General features: G+C 40.9%; 2 protein-coding genes across 2 annotated transcripts; both read left to right on the forward strand.

Annotated features, from left to right (window-relative positions):
• The first annotated feature begins 2,944 nt into the window (after nucleotides 1–2,944).
• LOC147855892 (uncharacterized) lies at nucleotides 2,945–12,062 on the forward strand. Its single transcript, XM_087329579.1, has 15 exons — nucleotides 2,945–4,263; nucleotides 4,366–4,499; nucleotides 4,752–4,835; nucleotides 4,912–5,001; nucleotides 6,029–6,071; nucleotides 6,181–6,235; nucleotides 6,332–6,466; nucleotides 8,103–8,326; nucleotides 8,817–9,129; nucleotides 9,382–9,432; nucleotides 10,668–10,733; nucleotides 10,827–10,943; nucleotides 11,044–11,234; nucleotides 11,350–11,414; nucleotides 11,528–12,062. Exons 1-15 carry the CDS (start codon nucleotides 2,989–2,991, stop codon nucleotides 11,709–11,711), a joined length of 3,027 nt encoding a protein of 1,008 aa, XP_087185705.1. The 5' UTR covers nucleotides 2,945–2,988; the 3' UTR covers nucleotides 11,712–12,062.
• Nucleotides 12,063–12,456: 394 nt separating this feature from the next.
• LOC147855893 (FAD/NAD(P)-binding oxidoreductase family protein) lies at nucleotides 12,457–14,639 on the forward strand. The gene has a single exon (XM_087329537.1). The coding sequence runs from the start codon at nucleotides 12,593–12,595 to the stop codon at nucleotides 14,225–14,227; it is 1,635 nt and encodes a 544-aa protein (XP_087185663.1). The 5' UTR covers nucleotides 12,457–12,592; the 3' UTR covers nucleotides 14,228–14,639.
• Nucleotides 14,640–20,655: the final 6,016 nt, after the last annotated feature.

Below are 20,655 nucleotides of genomic sequence, written 5' to 3' on the forward strand. Positions count from 1 at the left end.
ACAACCTGAGCATTTCGGCACACGAATGGTGAGCTCTCAGATTCACAATGGCGAACATGGGCGAACGTTAACAATAAACATAACCATTTTGCCCCTTTTTCCTCGGTTTTCTCATCATTGTTGCACATCTTCACGACAATGTAGACCACTTGGCTTTGCTTTACGTGGTCACGAAGGTTATGCTCAAGTGAAAGTTTTCTTGTTAAACGATACTACTCTAGAGATTCAGATTTAGTTTCCATCGAGTAGAGACACAAACACACGATCGTCAACTAACTAGCCTCATGACCTCTAGATGAGTGTTGATGATGGTCTATGGTACCCCAAGGGCGATCCCTGTGAATGGTTCCTAAAGATATAGTTCTTCTTGATTGTGGTCTTCCTACAAATAGGAGTCAATGTCGTAAGCAAATCTCTAGTGATCGACAATTTAGAGGGACTTTTTTACTTGTCCAATAGAGGGACGTGTAATTTCAAATAAGTAGGACTTCTACGTTCAATAATGTAAATCCGCAAAAGTATAGGATAGATAAGTATGAATATAGGACAAAAGTAACATGGGTACATATTTTGAGAGTATAAGATTTAGTTTTTGACTCTTGACATATATGTCAATCACTTGAAGTGAGATATGATTTGGTGGGTACAATCATGGGTCAAATTGTAAGAGTGTAATATCGTCCCCTTCTTTCTATATAAACCTTATATTTAGGGTTTTTTTGTTTATCTTTCTAGTTGTTACAAACTTTTAAGATAAAGCATTCATGAGCCCTTGGTCCTTGAGGACGAAGAGCCATTTTTTCCCTCTTCTTTATATCCCTCCATTTCAAGAACTAAAGCCTAAGCTATATGTTGTTTTCTTTTTCGATTTCTTGATATCAACTACATGACGTGAGTGTTTATGATGTTGCAAATGTGTGAGTGTGTGAGATTTTAATTGTTTCCCATTGCTCATCAACCAAAATGGAGCCACGATCTCGAAGGCATGTTGAAGCAATTTGAAATTCTTCCTTGATGGAGTGTTCCTCTTCCTTATTGAATGTGATTTAGCATGTCTCAAACCTAAAACCATGTAACAATGACACCAATAAGCTTTTTTGTCATTCTAGTGTTTTTCAAACAAATTTATTAATATAATTGTGTGTTTCCAAAGAGAGAGAGAGAGAGAGAGAGAGTGCGTGTGTGTGCATAAGGTTGACGGGGGATAATTATACATTGATAAAGCACCCCAAAATACATGGAGTGTTAGTTTCTATTCTACATTTTATGTGTTCTTAGATAGAATCGTTGAATCAATCAATCATAATGGAAAAGTTAGTGAAATTTCGTATAGTATCCACTCATTCAAAACTATGAATAATAACCTTACAGGTCTAGTAAAGCTAGACTTTATAACACATGCTTTGCAACGAGTGAGTGTTCACACGTAAGATGTGTGGCTAAGCACAATATCTTGATGACAAATGTGGCGAGTATCACCACATGGATGCTATAAGAGATCTTGATGGAGGGAGTGAGGACCCTCATCATCCCATCATTGTATCCTTTCTTATGGATGGATGTAGGTGTACATAATGTGTTCATGATCACATGATATGACTCATGATCCTAGAATGGATAATATTATAGGAAGCTTATCATGTGAGAGCATCCATCCTACAATTATCGAGGAGATAAGAGGCCCATGAATGCCAAGCTTGCTATTACCAATAATTCTCTCTTCTCAGTTTTTATTATTGTAATTAGCTACATGAGAGCATCCATCCTACAATTATCGAGGACATAAGAGGCCCATGAATGCCAAGCTTGCTATTTACAATAATTCTCTCTTCTCTATTATTATTATTGTAATTAGCTTACCTTAGTGGTAAGTTGTTAACACTACTAGCATAGACTATGTCTAGGGATTGAGACCCAATTTTCTCACCTCTCTATTACTCCATAAATATCCCTTAATTTACTAGACACCATTGTGGAATGTAGGGGTTGAACCCATGACCTCTTGGTCTTCATTGGGCAAACATCTCTCTCTCTCTCTCTTTGCTTTCTATAAATAATGTATTTCATTATGAAGAAAAAACACCACTGTGACAAACTTACAACATAGTATGGAACTCTAGGGATGTAAATGCTACTATGAACTTCAGAATATGATGAGATGTCACCTGGCATCATGGTTGAGATTTCGTGATTCCTTGAACACTGTCAATCGCCACCAAAAGAAGTTCTATTAACTTTCACGTCCCAACTCACGAATCAAAAGTGAAGGGCATGAATGCGCACATATTGTAATCGAACCATAGGCCCCCTCCTCCCCACCCAAATGCCTCAAGAACTCAAGAACAAAGTTAGAAATGAGGCATGACTCAACTAGTTGTTCACCGGGAGAAGTTCATATGTAGAAATTAGAATGAATGAATTTTTGTGTTTTTATTTTATTTCAAATGTTATGTAATTTTTATGTTTTGGACAATTGAATGAATGGAATGAATGAATGGATTGTCACGGGAACCGGAAAAAACTGCAAAAAATCTTCTCAACTTCTCTGTCTGTCTGTCTGTCTGTGTCTCCCCTGTTCCTCTGCCTCTGCCTCTGCCTCTGTTCTGAGTTTCTCTGATCGATCGATCGAGGAAAGCCTAAGTAGGTCCCCTCCAAGGCAACACAAATTTGAGCCTCTTCCTCCTGCTCTCTTTCGGCACATGATCCCTTTCTTCCTCCCCTGCGCCGCTTTGCTACGGTTCGATCATCACCATGAAGAAGAAAAAGAAAGAGGAAGTGACAGAACTCAGATCAGGGAATGGATTAATGGCGTTTCGCTTGGGACTTGGGAGGGTGTCGACAGGCCGCTGCTGCAAGATCATACGCTGCACACTCTTTCAATAGGATCTTAATTGAATGATCCTTACCTAATATCCAAGGTTTTACTTTACTGTCCAACCATCATAATCATCATCAACAATAGCGATAAGATTGATAGAGAGGAGCAGTATGAATAACACTAGGCAAGGGAGCAGAAAGCCTCCCCTGCCCAGCAGAGTTATTTCATCATCATCATCATCATCGTTGGCAGCACCTTCTTCCAAGCCTTCAAGCCTCATTAACAAGACTACTCCAACCCCTGTCAAAAAAGCTGCCATTAGCTGTGGACAACCACCCCCTAGCCAGAGATGTCCACCCAAATCTATGAATTTGCCCATCCTAAACCTTGAAAAGGTGAGGATGAGCATTGCTGACCAAGCAGAGCTTCTCAGCCTTGCATCCAGCGACACTTCGAGAGTTCTCTCCGCGAGGTATGCAACCGAAAAGCATAGAAATGAGCGAAGAAGCTTGCTTTCTGGTTCCCTCATAGAAAGGCACCAGTATGGTACACACTCGGATAGGCGGGTCTCTACTTCTGGTCTCTATAGTGACCGAAGCTGCAGAGGAGGGAGAGTCGAGAAGATGAGTACGTTCTCGGGCTTGTTTACTGACCGAAACTCCAAAGAAAGCTTCGGGAGCTTGTATGCGCTATCGTTGAATAAATACCTTAGAAGTAACCGAAGAGAAGGTCCTCTGAGGAACAACAAAGCTAGCTTCTTCTCCTCTTCGATTGCCACTCCCAGATCAAAGCATATCGATAGAATGCATTTGTTTCGGATCCCTCAGGAAACAAGGAAGCCCGGAGGAGAAAAGACTGTGAAATATGCCTCTTCCATATCATCTTCGACTTATTCCACTCACTCGACTGCAAGCTCCTTCAACCGGAGTTACAGAACAGACCCACTCAGTAGTGCAATGAAATACTCAAACCATGTGGGTAGAAGCCTCCTCAGCTCCAGAGATAGTTCAGACTCAAAATTAAGGGGACGCGAAATCCGGCCTTCAAATCTTGGTCTTAAAACCTCGAGATCAGACAGTTATAGAACAGATTTTGGGACCTGGGATTCCAAGAGGCTTCCATCTCAGTTGGTGAGCACATTAGAAGAGGCTTTGGCGGGAGTGAACCAGTCAGGATTTTCACACTTGGAGGCAAAGAAATTCTCCCGAAACAACGCATCAACACTAGATGCAGCCTCAGAAAGAAAGCCTGGGAAGCTCTATGAAGCTAAGCCTACCACTCAGATGGATAAAGCGAAATTACAGGATGAGAAGCTAGGTCAGGAACAAGTCCGTGCTAATGAGCTCATCACAAGCCAAAGGCAATGCCTTTTCCCTGCTTACTTTTTGCACTTGAGATATGGCTCAATGATTTCATTTTTGCACATGGGAAGAGCCAGAAAACGTGTGTAATGAACTCAGTATATATTTTGATCAACAATAGAACTGCTATTCTAGCATAATAATGTTGTCTGCCTTCCTGATATTCTTCTATTTTTCTATTCTCAGGATGCACATCTTACTTATGAGCACAAGGAAATCACCATTTGGCTGCTTAATGTTGATTGTAATTCATTCATTCATTCCTCCCTCTTTTATGCAGGGGTTGCCCAAAAGCTACAGAAATCAGCTTTGGCAAAAATGTGAGTTCCAACAAAGAGATTGTCAACAAACTACAGGCTAAGGACTTTAAAGTCAACCCGTTAAAGTTGTCTCTAGGAAGCACCCAGATTAATGTCCCCATAGGCACGTAGCTCATTCCAGCCATAATAATGTTTTCTGAAGTGGGCATTTTGATTTTCCATGCTTTGGTCTGTGAATCAGACCTGAACTAAAACATTTGCCAAATTACAGTAAGCATTATTTGCTTTCTTGACAAATGATCTAATTAACAGATACCACCAAACTACTTGGAATGTAATACAGGATTTGGGGGTAGTCCTGCTGAGAGTGTGCAAACTTCACGACCAACTCAGTCTGTATGTTCTCTTGAGAAATATTTACATTGGAAAAATTTGCAGAAGTGGCATTAATTACATGGTTTTCATCTTGCAGTTTGAAGAGAAAGGGATCTCCCGACATCCTTACACTGATCGTTGGGTATATAGAAGCAGCTCATTTACAAATCCTGCTTCAAAGTGTGAGGTAAGAGACATATTTCATGCATACTGTAAGACGAGGGTGTAGTGTGAGAAATCTTGTCTTTAAGGATATTCAATATTCATCTTCATTTGGTGTTCTGTCTGCTTTGTTTTTTATATGTGGGTATCTAGTCTCAGGTCATTCATATAGAATGGGTTCAATTCCCAGCATTCTTGACTTATAGCATGGTCATTGTGCTAGAGCTATCAAAATCAACATTATAACCCTGGTAATTGCACTGATTATATTGGTCGATCTCTGTGCATGAAGGCTGATAATGTTCCTTCATTCAGGACGCCTAAGAACTTTTTCTCTCTGCATCATTTGAAAGAATAGTGCGATCCAGGAAATTCAATCACAAAGATCTTAGCTTGCACTGATCATATTTCTGACAATGTCTGTGCTAGTATTTCTCAAGAAACTCACTATCAAATGTGAAACACCAATATCCCCATTGCATAATTGTTGTCCTTGTTTGATTTAATTATCAATGCATGCATCATAAGGGGCAATGCTGGTAATTATGTGGTGCTTATATCATCCACCAAGGAGAGTGTGTTCAGACTTCCCTGCAGATGGTGTATGATTTTATGGTAGGAGATGATGTAAATGCATCAGTTTTTCTTCCCTCAGAATTACTATCTTGGTATCATGGCAGAATGAAAGCAAATAGTTTTAGAGAAGGCATGTTACTTCTTTTCTTTTGCTTAGTACGATAGCTGCACACTATCTCTTCATATGATAGTATTGGTACCTGTGATGCATTGCCTTCAAATGGCAAATAATCTGTATTGTGTATTTTGCAGAACTAAAGCCCAGTTGTTTAGATATGGTTTGATCTTGTAATTGCTTTTATGCTGAGTCTGTAGCTGGGAGAATCCCCTCATCATCACAGCTGTATAATGCTGATATATGCTCCTGTAGTATTTATCGATTGCTAAACAAATTGCATATCCATCTTTTCATTTCTCATAGTTTAATCACATACCACATTAATGCCAGCATTCCTAGGACCATTTTTTAATGCCAGCTACAGCTCACACATCATTGGCATGTTTAAGTACATTGTTGGGGTAGGTACAACATAAAAAAACTACTTGTACACCTGGTGTCAAACATGCTTTCTGCAAGGGTAAGGTGCATTGATGGCCTGTTAATGTCTTCCTTGTAATATCTGTGCAGAAAACTAATTTACCCAGCCTTTCCAATGCATCAAGAGTTTTTATGAACCCAGAAGGTAAATTTTTTTACTAGCACTAAAAGACATAGCATGTACAATACTTGTTTCAAACATTTGGGCAATATGTCACACCCTTTCTTGAAATTTGAATAGTGGCTTTAAAGGAGTATGGCAATTATCTTACTGATTATGAACGTGATGAGATCAAGGCATACTGTGAGATCTACTTTGTGGGAGCAGATTGCCAAAAGCTTCAGCCTTCTAGTACCGCGGGTGCATATAATTATGGTTGGTAACACGACATTGTGTATTTTTATTTCTTATAAAATTATGTCCTAAGGTATTGAAACTGTTCTTCTACATGGTTTTCCTTTGGCAAGAGTCAAGTGTTTTCCTACTTGGTTTATCTTTGGGAAGAGTTATTAGTACATGCTTCTCATTTGGTCTTTAAGTTTCTTCTGCTATGAACCTGTGATATCCATGAATGAGCCTTTCCTGAATTTTTGTATCTAATATCAAAAATATGTGAAAGTATGCCAAAGACTTGGATATGGTTGATATTGGAATGTGTCAGTTTACTGTGCTGGTTTATGGTCACTTTGTTTACTTCGATGATAGATAACTCACATTTTCGATTCATAACATTGTTGACAACCAAATACTCAGAATTCATGATTTGAACCAGATTTTGATGTAAGTAATTGGAGAATAAATTGTGTTCTGTAGCTGTTCTTGATTTGGTTTACGGTAACACTATCAATGCTTTTCATTTTGGGTTTTCCAACCAGTCAATGTAATCAAGATCATTTTCAATAGAAGTTCAAATAAAGAATACATAAAAGTGGTACTTCGGCCGTGTCTCAGTCCTAGTGTGTGGTTGATCATCTCTCGAACCAACTACTAATTGTCTTTTTAGTAAGCTGCTACCTCACCAACAAGCTAATCAGATGCAAACCCTCCTTGGGTGGATCCCTTCCCTTCGCAGCTCAACCTCATTTTCTACTATCATAGTACCTGCCTTGGAAACAGAGTGGATGTTATCAAACCATTCGCTCATGGAATAAGGCTAGCCCTGGCATGTTTGGTTCTAGAACATTAGAAGGGAAAACAAGAATGATATGATGCCAAAATGAAGCTCCTCAGATAAGCAATCAAATTTATACAACCCATGTTTAATGAGGACATCTGGAACTCTTTGCCACTTCATAAAAACAAACAAGGAGACACTCTGATGGCGATGTTGGTTATAGAATCTGTCCTTTTTTGCTGTATCTATTGAATCTGTCTATTAATTTTAATAGATTTGATATCCCCGTCTTGATATTGATGTATGCGAAGACTTTTGTTGTCTTCATTTCAGTTGATAGATGACTTTCACATATTTCTATGTATTCCAGTTGAATTCAAATTATTGTGAAACAAATCTTAATGTGCTTTGTCTTTATCTTAGCTTCCTCTTTAACAAAACAATTTGGCATTTTTGTTTTGTTTTTCAAATTGGAATGATTGGTAAAAATGATTAGAAGTCATTATATGGTCCAATTGGTAACAACAATTTTGTTCGTTTGTATCCAATTTGTAACAATGATTGGAAGTCTCTCTGTAGTAGTATCATTACACATAATGAATTTCATTTCATTGCAATAGATATAGATATTGGAAGGTTCATTGGATATGTGAGGTTACTACGATATGCATCTATGCACTCTCATGATGTATTTTATAATATGTACCATTATCATATGGTCCTTTGGTGTTTTTCGGCTGGTAAAATTTATGCTTTTCCTTTGGTCTTACAGGCCACTTCGACCTGTTAAAAGACTTTAATACATCTTTCTTTCTTTGGTTATACATCATCACGCATATTCTAGTGGAAAATGTTAATGTGATTTACCGGGCTGACATATTTTATTAATTTCTGTAGGATTTGATGATGAACGAGGTGATTATACGATCATGCAACATGATCATATCGCTTACCGATTTGAAATTCTTGGAATATTGGGAAAGGGAAGCTTTGGGCAAGTGGTCAAATGCCAAGATCACAAGCACAAGGTTCTTAGAGCTATAAAGCTTGTTAGAAATAAGAAAAGGTTTCATCAACAAGCACTCATCGAAGTGAGGATCTTACATCATCTAAGGGACAAGGTAAGGTTTACTTGATCACCTATTCAAAATGATGGGTTTTAGTTGTTTATGAATCATTCTTAAGAACAAATGGATCTTGTGCTAATGTTGGTGAGTGATCTTATCTAAATTAGTTTAATCATCAGAGTTTTATAGAGCCACAGAAGTTGTTGAATGAATTTTAATAAAGTCAGTTTTCAAAACCTTGATCTCTCTATTGATATATTATAAATGAGCTATTGAATTGGTACTTCTGTTGTTGGGGCAAAACCTCACCTCCCCTTTGGTCTGAAAGATGGAAAATTTGTTCACTCATAATTATATCATTTATTCATATTAAGCTGCAAAAACTTTTGGTCTAAATGACATTTTTTTAAAGTTCTCATAAAGCACTAAACAATGATTTACTCCAATTTGACATTGGTAGTATCTCTAATTTCTAATTTCTTTTCTTGAAATGGTTTAGTATAATGCCTTTTGACATCTAGCAGTTTGTGGAAGGTTTTTGCAGGCCGAAGCAGAAGCTACTAGCTATAATGTTGTGACTATACATGAAAGCTTTTATTTCCGTGGTCATTTGTGCATTTCATTCTCACTTCATGACATCAGTCTTTATGAATTAATCAAAAGAAACAATTTTCAAGGAATAAGCTTGGTAGTCATTAAAAGCTTTGCAATGCAACTCTTAACCACCCTGAAATTCTTGCGGAAACTCCGCATTATTCACTGTGATTTGAAGCCTGAGAACATCTTGTTACAACACCCATCGATGTCAAAAATCAAAGTTATTGATTTCGGATCAAGTTGTTTCGATCATGAAAGAAGTATGTTATAACCAATTGGAAATTTGTCAAGTCTTAAATATAAAATCGAGTTACCTGATGACTTTACTGTATAATGTAATCTTTTGTAGGACTTCTGCTACTGTGCATGAATGAAAATTCCTCATTTCTGTGATTCCTTTTGCATTTTTTTCTATTTGTCTGTATCTCTGCTTGTGTTTTTTGCATGTGTAGAACTGCAATTGGGATAAAGAGATCATCAACTAACAATACTTTTGGGCCTTTTCACTGCAGTCTATACTTATATTCAAAGCCGCTTTTATCGCTCTCCTGAAGTTATACTCGGTAATTCGAACTTGACTCTCTTCATATTTCTGGAAAACATGCATTTGATATCAATATCAGTCTTTCAAGTTGAAGATCTCTAATAAGAATCAAGATGCATAAAACAGTATGCACCCCTGGTTTCTAGTTTTATTGAGTGGTACATTCCTAAGATGTGGTGTGTGTTATTTGAGATTTGTACAATTATGAATGTGTCTTCTCTATTTGGTAAGGTCAAAGCTTCATCTTGGCCTAAACTGCAGCATGTATAGTTTTTGTCTGTCATTAATTGCACTGATTGAATTATATCTGGCTGTTAGGCACATGTTTAACGCATGTATTTGATGATAGCTAGAATATTTTTAGAGCTTGATTTTAGCGATTTAAGCATCAACATTGATTTTTTTCATTGAATACCATGTTTTATATGAAACACATAGGCATGGATAGAACTGTTTTATTGTTGAATCCCAATCTCTAGATGCACTGCCACTAGCTTAATAAGTTCCCACAATCCAACATCATAAAGCTGACAATGTATAATTCCACTGCTTATCAATCGGTGGATAGGAACAAGGATCAGAAAACAGAAATAAAAGATGATATCCTGACTAGAGTAGCTAGATCTCCACTCAATCGGGTTATTGCATATGTGGAGTTAAATGGAGTGATGCCCCACTTCCGACTTATTTTTTATTACTTAAGGTATTGAAGGCTATGGTTCAATTGGAGCAAGAGAAATGCCATTACTTTTGATTCACAAGCTGGGGGTGAAGAAATATTTTGCTAGGTTGAAAGAATTTCTTTTGTGGCAATTTTCATTGTTTTGAAAGTCAAGGAATCTTCCACATGAAGAGTGACAGTTATATAAGGTGACAGATCATCATGTTCAGCAACTGTATTGATCTGTAGTTTGGAAGTGAGCTCTTAATATTTGGATCCCAGCCAAATCCAAAGTTTATTGTAAGTTAGTATGGTAGTGTGTTTTCTTTAGTAATGGTAGCTATTATTTGCTGAAAAAAGAGACCGACAAAGAGACTTACCCACACATGTTTATGTTGACACCACTGGTATTATAGCCCCCCACTTGGTTTTAATCACAAACTCTGTAATAGCCAGCCTCATTGTCATATCTACTGCATTTGTAATATACATGTTTGAATGTACAGGCCGTAGAGATTGCATCCTATGATTCCGTCCATGAATTTTACAGTAATGCAGTCTTTTTGCTTAACATTTTAGTACTGCATGGACAGGTATACCATATGACAACATGATTGATATTTGGAGCTTTGGATGCATCTTGGCGGAGCTCTATACAGGTAATGGTATCCAAACGCAAATGTACAACTGAGATGGCTCGGTTAGAGAGTAATATAATGAATTGAATGTTACTTTTTCCTTGTCTATTGTAGGATATCCACTGTTTCCAGGCGAAAATGAAGTAGAGCAATTAGCATGCATGATGGAGGTTCTTGGAGTTCCACCTCGTAGTGCCCTTGAGCAAGCTACTAGAAAGAAAATGTTTTTTGGTAATACTTTAGATTCTCGTTTTATGAATTATTAATATACAGATTTTTTTTTTCCAGTTTTGAACTCCCAAGGGTTGTCTGAGTTCTCAATGCACTGCAGATAGCAACTGCAATCCTAGGATTGTTCCCAACTCTTGGGGGAAGAAACGTTACCCGGGGACCAAGGATTTGGCAACTGTCACTACATGCAAAGACACAGTTTTTATCAATTTTCTTGAGCGCTGTTTACAGTGGGACAAGAATCAAAGAGCAGGTCCTGATGAGTTGCTGCAGCATCCATGGATCGTAGGAGTGAGTTCACATGATATCCCTAGTGTTTTTGCATATATGAAACGAATCATAATGTTCTAGTGATCCATGGAAGTCTTGCTTAGTCACCCAATGATCTAAACATTTTTGCTCCCAGGAGTCAACCACTGAGACATCACGGAGGCCTCTCCATGCTGCCAACCAAGACATTAGTAAAAGAAGGTATGCTCCCTTGTCCCAGATTATTAGTTCAAACTCAATGTCATTTTTTCTGCTTTTAACTTATCGTCTTGATGATTTTGAACATCACATTTTTAGCTCACTTGACATGACAGGGCCATGAAATCTTCTGAAACTTCGCCTCGGTTATTGAAGCAATCAAAACAAGCCAATTCAGGGGCCACCATTGAACCAAACCTACAAAGTCCTGCTAAGCCAACTCAAAGCGTTGATAGTTTATCTGTGTTGCCACCTATTGGAGATGCAACGGCATTAAAAGGTTCACAAAACAAGAAATGAACAATGGATGAATATGTATTCAACCCCATGGTAGCAGGTTTTTCGATTGCCTTGGATGTGAATAGGATGCCAAGGTGGTCGATGCCAAGTTTCATTACCTTCGATGAGGCCGTTGTATGATGAGAGAAGCGAGGCTCTTCTTGAGGAAAGGAAAGCTTGTGGGGCAATGTCATTAACACCATGTGTTTGGGTTTTCCTCTTTTGGGCTGACTTGTATGTAATGGATTCTCTTTTTGGGTTTTGTTAAACAAGTCATGTGTAGTCCTTTTTGGAAGGGTTGTGACTGGGTGATGGTTCAATCCTGAGAACCACCACCATATGAAATTTGACTCGGAAATATAATGTTAAATTTAAATGAGTTTTGTGATTGTACCAAAAGTGATTCCAAATGTATAGAATAAATATATGGATAAAATGGGAATGCAGTGAAAGCTTTAACAAAAGCTATTTAAGTAGACATAACTGGTAGTTAAATGGAGTGTTTTATCCACATGGAAAGGTAGAATTATGGTTAAAAACTTTTATCCACGTGTGTCGACACATCACTGGACTGAAACGTGTAATCATATACATATCGATACATTGACACTAGGTTTTAACGATTGACCCACTAGGCATAAGTAGGACATGAGCATGATGGGGGAACCGATATAAGCCAAACAATGATGGGCGACAAGATCTTGCTCTTGTATCCAGAGTTCTAGTACCGGGTTATAAATAAATAATCTCCGGAAAACTCCACTAAAAAGAGATCTGGTAGAAGCCGCCAATTGAATGGCTGAAAAGGCTCTGAAGTGGATGAGGTTTGAGTTTTTGCATATAGAAACATGAGATTAGATGATATGATGGTGTCATGAGAGGCAATTCTGATCGATCTTGCCATGCCATTCTCATCTTGCTCCGCTTCTTTGACCACTGCTGCTGCTGCATTGCTAATTCATCCCCAATCCGGGCTTCTGCACAGCAATGAGCAGGCAGCTTTATCTGCAGCATTGAATCGGGAGCACCTGAATCGACTAGCCAGAGATTTGGGCGTGCAAGGGAGATTGCAGGTGAAGGGTGGGTGGGCGCAGAGATCGCCCAAGGCTAGCATATCGCAATCGGAGAAGGAGAAGGAAAGCGGTGGTGCTGAAAGCTACAGAGATGCAGGGGGAGGGAGCGGATCGAGTGCGACCACGACAGGGGTTGTGATCGTGGGAGCCGGGCTGGCGGGATTGGCGGCGGCAACCGAGCTGGTGGCTGCGGGCAGATCCGATTTCATTGTAGTCGAGGCATCTGATGGAGTGGGAGGCAGAGTGCGGACCGACATCTACAAGGGCTTCCAGCTTGACCGAGGCTTCCAGATCTTCATCACGGCGTACCCCGAAGCACAACGGATCCTCGACTATGATGCCCTCCAGCTCCGCGAATTCTATTCGGGGGCCCTCGTCTGGTTCGACGGGAAATTCCATCGCATCGCCGACCCCGTTCGACACTTCGCCGACAGCCTCCTCTCCCTCTTCAATCCCATCGGCTCCATCTTTGACAAGATCCTCGTGGGCTTGGTCCGCCTCCGAGTGTCGGCACGGGCTGACGACGACCTCTTGTCCAACCCTGATGAAACCTCGATCTTGGAGAGGCTGCGCTCTGTTGGCTTCTCCCCGCCCATGGTCGATCGGTTCTTCCGCCCCTTCTTCGGTGGCATCTTCTTCGACAACGACCTGGGGACCACGAGCCGGCTCTTTGATTTTGTCTTCAAGTGTTTGGCCTTGGGATCAAACACGCTTCCTGCTAGAGGGATCGGCGCGATCCCACAACAAATCGCAGACCGGCTCCCACAATCCTCGATTTTGTTGAATTCTAGAGTTACGGAGGTGATCTTCGACGAGGACACAGGGCGGCCGAGTGGAGTAAGGCTTGCCAATGGGCAATGTCTAATGAGCAAGTATGGCATCATAATGGCGACAGAGGGGGTAGAGGCATGGAAGTTGATAGGAAGACTACAAGGGAAGATTATAGAAAAGCCAACTTTTTCTATAACGAAACAACCTCGAAGTACAGTATGTATATACTTCGAAATGGATGAGGATAGAAATCGACAACTCTCTGTGATGGAGAGAGAGCCAACATTGCTTTTGAATGGTTCAGGGAAGGGGATTGTGAATAACATGTTCTTTCCAACGTCTGTGTCAAGGACATATGCACCCGAGGGGAAGGTCCTAGTGTCAGTGTCGTTGGTGGGCTTGTATGAAGAGAAGACTGATGAAGAGTTGGAGGCTATAGTAAGAGAAGAGGTTAGTGAGTGGTTAGGTGGTGTTGTTGTGGCATCATGGAGACACTTGCGTACTTACCGCATTAGGTTAGCACAACCAGACCAAGCACCTCCGACCAACCTCCTCCAAGACTCTCGTCTATGTCTTGGTCTTTATATTTGTGGTGACCATCGATATTCATCCACCTTTGATGGAGCCCTTTCCTCTGGCAAACAAGCTGCTCGAGTTCTTCTTGCTGATGTTAACCAACAAGTCCTCAACTAAAATGTATTTATAGATTGACTTTTGCATATTCTATGTAAACATATAGCAATTGTCTTGCTATTGAGAAGCTAGTCCTATCATTTCTAAAATCTTAACGTCTATTAGAGGCCAAGGTAGGCTTTTGAGAAATCACAATTGCAAAAATGGGTGAATTCACATCATCCGTACTCTTAACAAAAATAAAAGCTCTAGGTTTCCTAAAGATCCATGATAATGGTATTAAGCATGTGGTGAAATGATTTTGGAGACGGTTTACAAGCATGAAGTGCATTACTAATTTGTATGGGTTAAGTTGGTGAGAAGACATTGTATTTGTGGTTGGTTGGTGCGGGGAAGTGAGGTTATGAAAACTTTTGCCAAGTGTATCTAGGCATCCTCATCAAAATCAACATCAGTCAAATGTTTTATGGATTGAGGTTGGTTGGTGCGGGGAAGTGAGGTTATGAAAACTTTTGCCAAGTGTATCTAGGCATCCTCATCAAAATCAACATCAGTCAAATGTTTTTTGGATAGTGTGGTCCATGTGCCTTATATCCCAATACTTGTGGTCTCCATTGTTGTCAACAATCCTATACTCGCTCTATGTGACTTCTTGCAATCTTGCTAGTCAAAATATGGGCCTATGGAAGAAGTTAAATATGGATGATTCGCATAACATCCTATGAGATAATAGAAGGGTTGATTCCATATGCGTTTAAAGCTTGAGCAATATATGGCCAAAGTATCATGGGTCAAACTTCTCTCCATCATTTGCCAAATGGTGGTGAATTGTGCATCAAGGGTGGCATACTTCTCTCTCATGGGCTTGTAGGCTGGGCACCTACACACAAAATATTCCTTGATCATGATCTCATTTTCATGTAATTTTCAAAACCTTTTGTCTCTAGGTATGCAAAATGCTCATCCTACTTCAATCCTTAATTGATGCTCGATGGAACTCTAAGTTTGCCTATTTCTTTGTGAGCATTGTTGGGCATGAAGATGTCCATTCACCTTGATCTTTGTATGAATCCATCATGTGTGAAGTTCATGAAGGTCATCTTTTGGGAAAGAGGATCTTTTGTTGTTATCTTAGTTTGATGGATATAGAGTTGCCACAAGGCCTTGTTTTGTTCTTCATTTTCAAGAGGTACATTATATTGAAAGGATGGCAAATTCTCAAGGTTAAGAACTTTGTCAAACCACTTCATCACTTATGAGCACCATGATTTTGCTTTGTCATCTCCATTTCATTCGATGCTTCAAATGCCTTATGTAAAGAAGCTCAATAGCATGCTTCTGTTGTGGAAGTGTCCAAAGTGCTGTGGAGAACAGAGTGCTTCACGACTGGCATAGAGATGGAGATCGAGACAGAATTAGATAGGAAATACACAGACAACACAAACCAAAAAACCAAAAATAGATTTCTTCACTAAAACTATCTAACCATACAACGGTGCTCCTTGAGCATCTTATATACATAGCCCTAGATTCCTATCATAAAGGTAGTGGGCTGACATAAGTACATTCGGCACATTCATGAGCACTGAATTCTAGCCAAACTAGATTCTACTAAGTGACTCTAGTTGAGCTTGATAACTCGACACGCCCCATCAAGCTCAAGTTCAATTTCCAATTTACAACTTTTGGCTTGTCGACTCCTCCTAATTTGGTTCTTCGGGCTTCAACTTTCGGAAACCCTTTTGGGTTGCTTTTGACTCTTGGCCTTCGGCCCTTCGGTCTTGCCTGTTTTGGGCTTTGGTTGTGTTGGCTCAGCCTTCGGCCCTTCGGCCCTTCGGTCTTAAACTTGTTCCAGGCTTCGGCTATGTCGGCTTTGTTCTCCCCCTCATGCAAGGCACGTCGAGATGTTGTAGACCTAGCATCTCCGAAAAGTGCCAAATCTTGTCAAGACCAAGAGCCTTGGCCAAGATGTCGGCTACTTGTAGGTCAATTCAGACGAAGTGTAAATCGACTTTGCCACAAAGGATGTGCTCACGCATGAAATGGTAGTGAACCTCTATGTGCTTTGTGCAAGCATGAAAGACAGGGTTCTTGGCGACCTGGATGCTATTGAGGTTGTTGCAATAGATAGGGATTGGTTTTGTGACTGTCACATAAAGATCCCTCAGTAGCCTCTTTAACCAAATCACCTCGCAGTTTGCGACGACCGCTCCACGGTACTCCGCCTCGATGTTGGGCAATGCAAATGTTGCTTGCTTCTTGCTGCTCCATGAGATCGCCGCATTCCTAAGGGAGAACATAAAGCTCGATGTCGATTGACAATAAATCGCATCGCCGGCCTAGTTCGCATATGTATACACGAATAGCTATTTGGTAGTGTTGTTCCTTTACAACAACCCATGATCAAGGGTGCCACTGACATATGTGGTGTGTACACTTCACGTGCTCGATAGTCGGTGTTTGCATAAACTGACTAAGTAATCCAATAGGATAACTTAGGTTAGGTTGAGTATGTGTCAGGTAGATCAGACTCCTGACAATTTTCTTGAACCCATTGCATCACATGTGGGACTCGAGTCATCATGCAAGTTCTGATTGTGGTCGAGGGGAGTTCAGATGGGCTGACACTTTGTCATGCTAAACTTGAACAATATGTTTAGGACATAGTGGTGTTGTGTCAGCAGAATTCCTTCTAGTGTATGAATCACTTCAATTCCTAGGAAGTAGTGAAGGTTCCCCAAATCCTTCATCTCCAATGTGTTTGACAATTGGGTTTTTACGTGATTGATGTTTGTTAGGTCGGCTTCGGTGATGACTAAGTCATCCACATATAACAAAATACAGAGGGCTGGCTTGACCTTTTCAAATGAATAAAGAGGTGTCAGATTGTGCGGTTTCAAAGCCTATCATATGCAGATATTGTGTGATTTTTGAATTCCAAGCTTGCAAAGCTCATTTGAGTCCGTATAGAGACTTCTTCAGTTGACACACTACCAATTCGTGCACTTTCGTCCGAAATCATGGGGGTTGTACCATGTACACTTCTTCTTCAAGATCACCTTGAAGAAATGCATTCTTCACGTCCATTTGGTGAAGATGCCACCCCATTGCGACTGCAACCGCAAGAACTATGCGCACTGTAGTCATCTTTGCAACAGGCGCAAAGGTGTCATCATAGTCGATTCCATGTGTTTGCACCTATCCTATCGCTACAAGCTTGGACTTGTACTTGTTGATCGAACCATCAACATTATACTTTGTTGAGGATACTACCAACCACAACTGGTTCTCACACTTGCGTATGCGGGTGCAAAAATTAAAATTGATAGTACGCAGACAAACAGAGAGATCACTCACACTCTCACTAACTCACACTCTATCACACAACACTTAGTTACAATGGCAACAACCTCCCACAACTTTTCAACAATGATGATGACCATTGTTATCATTACTCGCCCTAATTATATTTATCCACATATACATATATGACTATTTACAAATATAGCCATAATGGGCACATCTAGGATAATTACAAATATAGCCTAGTCAGATTTGGCCAATTTGGTTATTAGTTGAATTGGTTATCGTTCGATTATCGGTCAGTTGATTTTTTGGCCTCGGTTGAGTTAACTATCCATCTGATTCGGCTTGTGCTTTCTTCCCATCTAGAGGGACCAGTTTTCCCAACAAACTCCTCCTTCACACTGGGATGAAGTACTTCACCAGTCCGACTCTTTGTCTGCATGCATTCAACTTCTTTATTGGCAACATCTTCGTCAACATATCCCATCCGTTGTCATCCATATGGACCTTCACCAGAGTAAAGTCCCTTTCTACCCTCTTTTGTAGCTAGTGATATCTCTACTGGATGTGCTTGGTCCTTAAGTGGTAGGTAGCATTCTTCGTAAGGTGGATGACACTTTGGTTGTCATAGTAGAGTTGGAATTCTTCTTACCAAATTTCCAGCTCTCCAATGAAATCCTTCATCGAAATTATTTCCTTACCGGCTTTGACAATGACCACGTACTCCACTTCTGTGGTCGACAACACCACGGCCTTTTGTAGCCTCGACTGCCACGAGATGGCTCCCCCTGCATAAGTCATTACGTATCCAGACGTGGACTGGTTGGTATCCTCATCAGTCGACATGTCCGAATTAGTGAAACCTTCTAATGTGGGGTTACCTGAGCCAAATCAGAGGCACATGCTCAAGGTGCCTCTCAGGTACTAAAGTATCCACTTCACTATTGTGCGGAACAATGCTCGGTCACAACCGAGTCTCAAACACTGAAGATTAAAGAAAAATAGAGAAAGGAAATTGTTACACTACAAAAAATAGAGAGGACACAGGATATTTATGTGGAAAACCTTAACAGAGAAAAACCACGGGAGCCCATATACTCCAAACTATCACTATATGAGAAAGGTACAATGCAGAAACTCGGAGGCAATGACCGCGAGCTCTTAGCCTCTGCCAATCGGCAGTTACAGATAGAAACTGATTCAATTTCTTTCTCTCTCTCTCGCTGACTTTATCGAGTACACTATACAACAACAACAAGCGTGACTTCAACAGATAACTACTACATATAAAGTGATTGCCCTAAGTCATATTTATACTTATATGACTTTTGGGCTAATTACAAATATAGCCTCAGTGGGGTTATCCTAACATATTTACAAATATGTCCTTGGATCCGGTTCGCACCGGGTCCATTTGAATTCATTGGTTTCAGTTTCCGAATCTCATCTGGATCCCTCCTGGATCCGGTTTCTATATCTGGTTCGTTTGATCCGGTACCTTCAGTTCTCAACCGGATCCTATTCGGAGGGAGCGAATTCCCAACAAGCTCCCCCTTCACTCCGGCATGGGATGTCTCATTAGTCCGGTTGGAGAAGGCCAAGACTCGGAAGTGGTCCGATGTGGTGAGAGGCCTGAAGCCGGAAGTCGAATCGGAGTGTACCGATTCGGACAAGAGCTGGAACGAGTCGGAGACAGCTGACTCGGATCAACAGATGGATCCGGATGAGTCGGATCGACTGAAGGCCAAGGGGACACGGACACAAGGGGATTCACTGGTTTCAGTTTCCGAATCTCATCTGGATCCCTCCTGGATCCGGTTTCTATATCTGGTTCGTTTGATCCGGTACCTTCAGTTCTCAACCGGATCCTATTCAGAGGGAGCGAATTCCCAACAAGCTCCCCCTTCACTCCGGCATGGGATGTCTCATTAGTCTGGTTCGCCTTCGACACTCGTCCAACTTGTTGGTTGTCAACACCTTGGTCAGCATGTCTGACCTGTTCTCCTCTGTGTGAACCTTTATCAGCGCAAAGCTTTGTCCTCTAATCTCTCCCGGATCTAATGGTACTTGCGCTGGATGTGTTTCGTCCTAGAGTGGTATGCCACATTCTTTGCAAGGTGGATGGCACTTTGACTATCACAGTAGAGTCGGTATTCCTCCTGTCGGATCCCTAGCTCTCTGATGAAGTCCATCCAGGTTACTTCCTTGCCGGCTTCCACAACTTGCATAGACTCCGCTTCCGTTGTTCACAGTGCAACAGAATTTTGCAACCTTCATTGCCACGATACGACTCTCCCTGCATACGTTATGACGTATCCGGATGTGGATCGATTGGTATCCGCATAAGCCTCAATATCCGAATCCGTAAAACCTTCCAATTGGGTTTTACCAGAGCCGAATCGGAGGCACATACTTGAGATGCTTTTCAAGTAACAAAGTATCCACTTGACCGCGTTCTAGTGTTCTCTTCCCGGATTGCTCATGAACTGGCTGACAGCTCCGATTGCATATCCGATATTTGGTCGGGTGCACACCATTGCGTACATCAAGCTTCCAATGGCGGAGGCATATGGTACCTTCATCATCTCCAACTTCTCCATCTTTGTCTTCGGATTCTACTTTCCAGAGAGCTTGCAGTTTGCCGGAACTATTGACCCGACCGGTTTCGCATCCGTCATGTTGAACCTTTGGAGCACCTTTGTCACGTACTTCTCCTGTGACAGCCATAGCAATTTCTTCAACTGGTCCCGGATTATGTGCATCCCCAAAATCTGTCTTGCTGGGCCCAAATCTTTCATTGAGAAGGTCCGATTCAGAGCCTTCTTCAACATTCGGATCTTGATTTTGTCTCATCTGACGATCAACATATCATCCACATATAGGAGTATCAGGAAGTTGCCTCCGAAAAATTTCTTCACAAATACACAGTGGTTAGCTTGCATCTTGTAGTACCCTTGGTCGGTCATGAAGGAATCGAACCTCTGGTACCATTGCTGGGGGGTTTGGTTCAGTCCTGTTGAGCGGCAAGCTCAACCGGAGCCGGATCGGCTGAATAAGCCGGAGCCGGTAAGCGAGACGGATCGGGCGAAACGGATCGGTATGACGGTGAGCAACCGAACCGGCAAGCAGTGGAGGCCGGGTGCAATCCGTAACCGGAAGTCCAATCGGAAGCCTAGTATAGG

Source organism: Azolla caroliniana, unplaced genomic scaffold (genome assembly GCF_043228905.1).
Source record: "Azolla caroliniana isolate FFs.n. ecotype wild unplaced genomic scaffold, voAzoCaro1.0.p SCAF_13, whole genome shotgun sequence".
In the NCBI taxonomy this organism is placed as follows: domain Eukaryota; kingdom Viridiplantae; phylum Streptophyta; class Polypodiopsida; order Salviniales; family Salviniaceae; genus Azolla; species Azolla caroliniana.

Excerpts from the sequence above, each read along its gene's own strand:
- LOC147855893 (XM_087329537.1), top strand. The coding sequence starts at position 12,593 with ATGCCATTCTCATCTTGCTCCGCTTCTTTGACCACTGCTGCTGCTGCA.
- LOC147855892 (XM_087329579.1), top strand. The coding sequence starts at position 2,989 with ATGAATAACACTAGGCAAGGGAGCAGAAAGCCTCCCCTGCCCAGCAGA. Across the intron at positions 5,002-6,028 it reads ATCCTGCTTCAAAGTGTGAG|CTACAGCTCACACATCATTG; the intron begins GTAAGAGACATA and ends TTTTAATGCCAG. Across the intron at positions 6,072-6,180 it reads TGTTTAAGTACATTGTTGGG|AAAACTAATTTACCCAGCCT; the intron begins GTAGGTACAACA and ends ATATCTGTGCAG.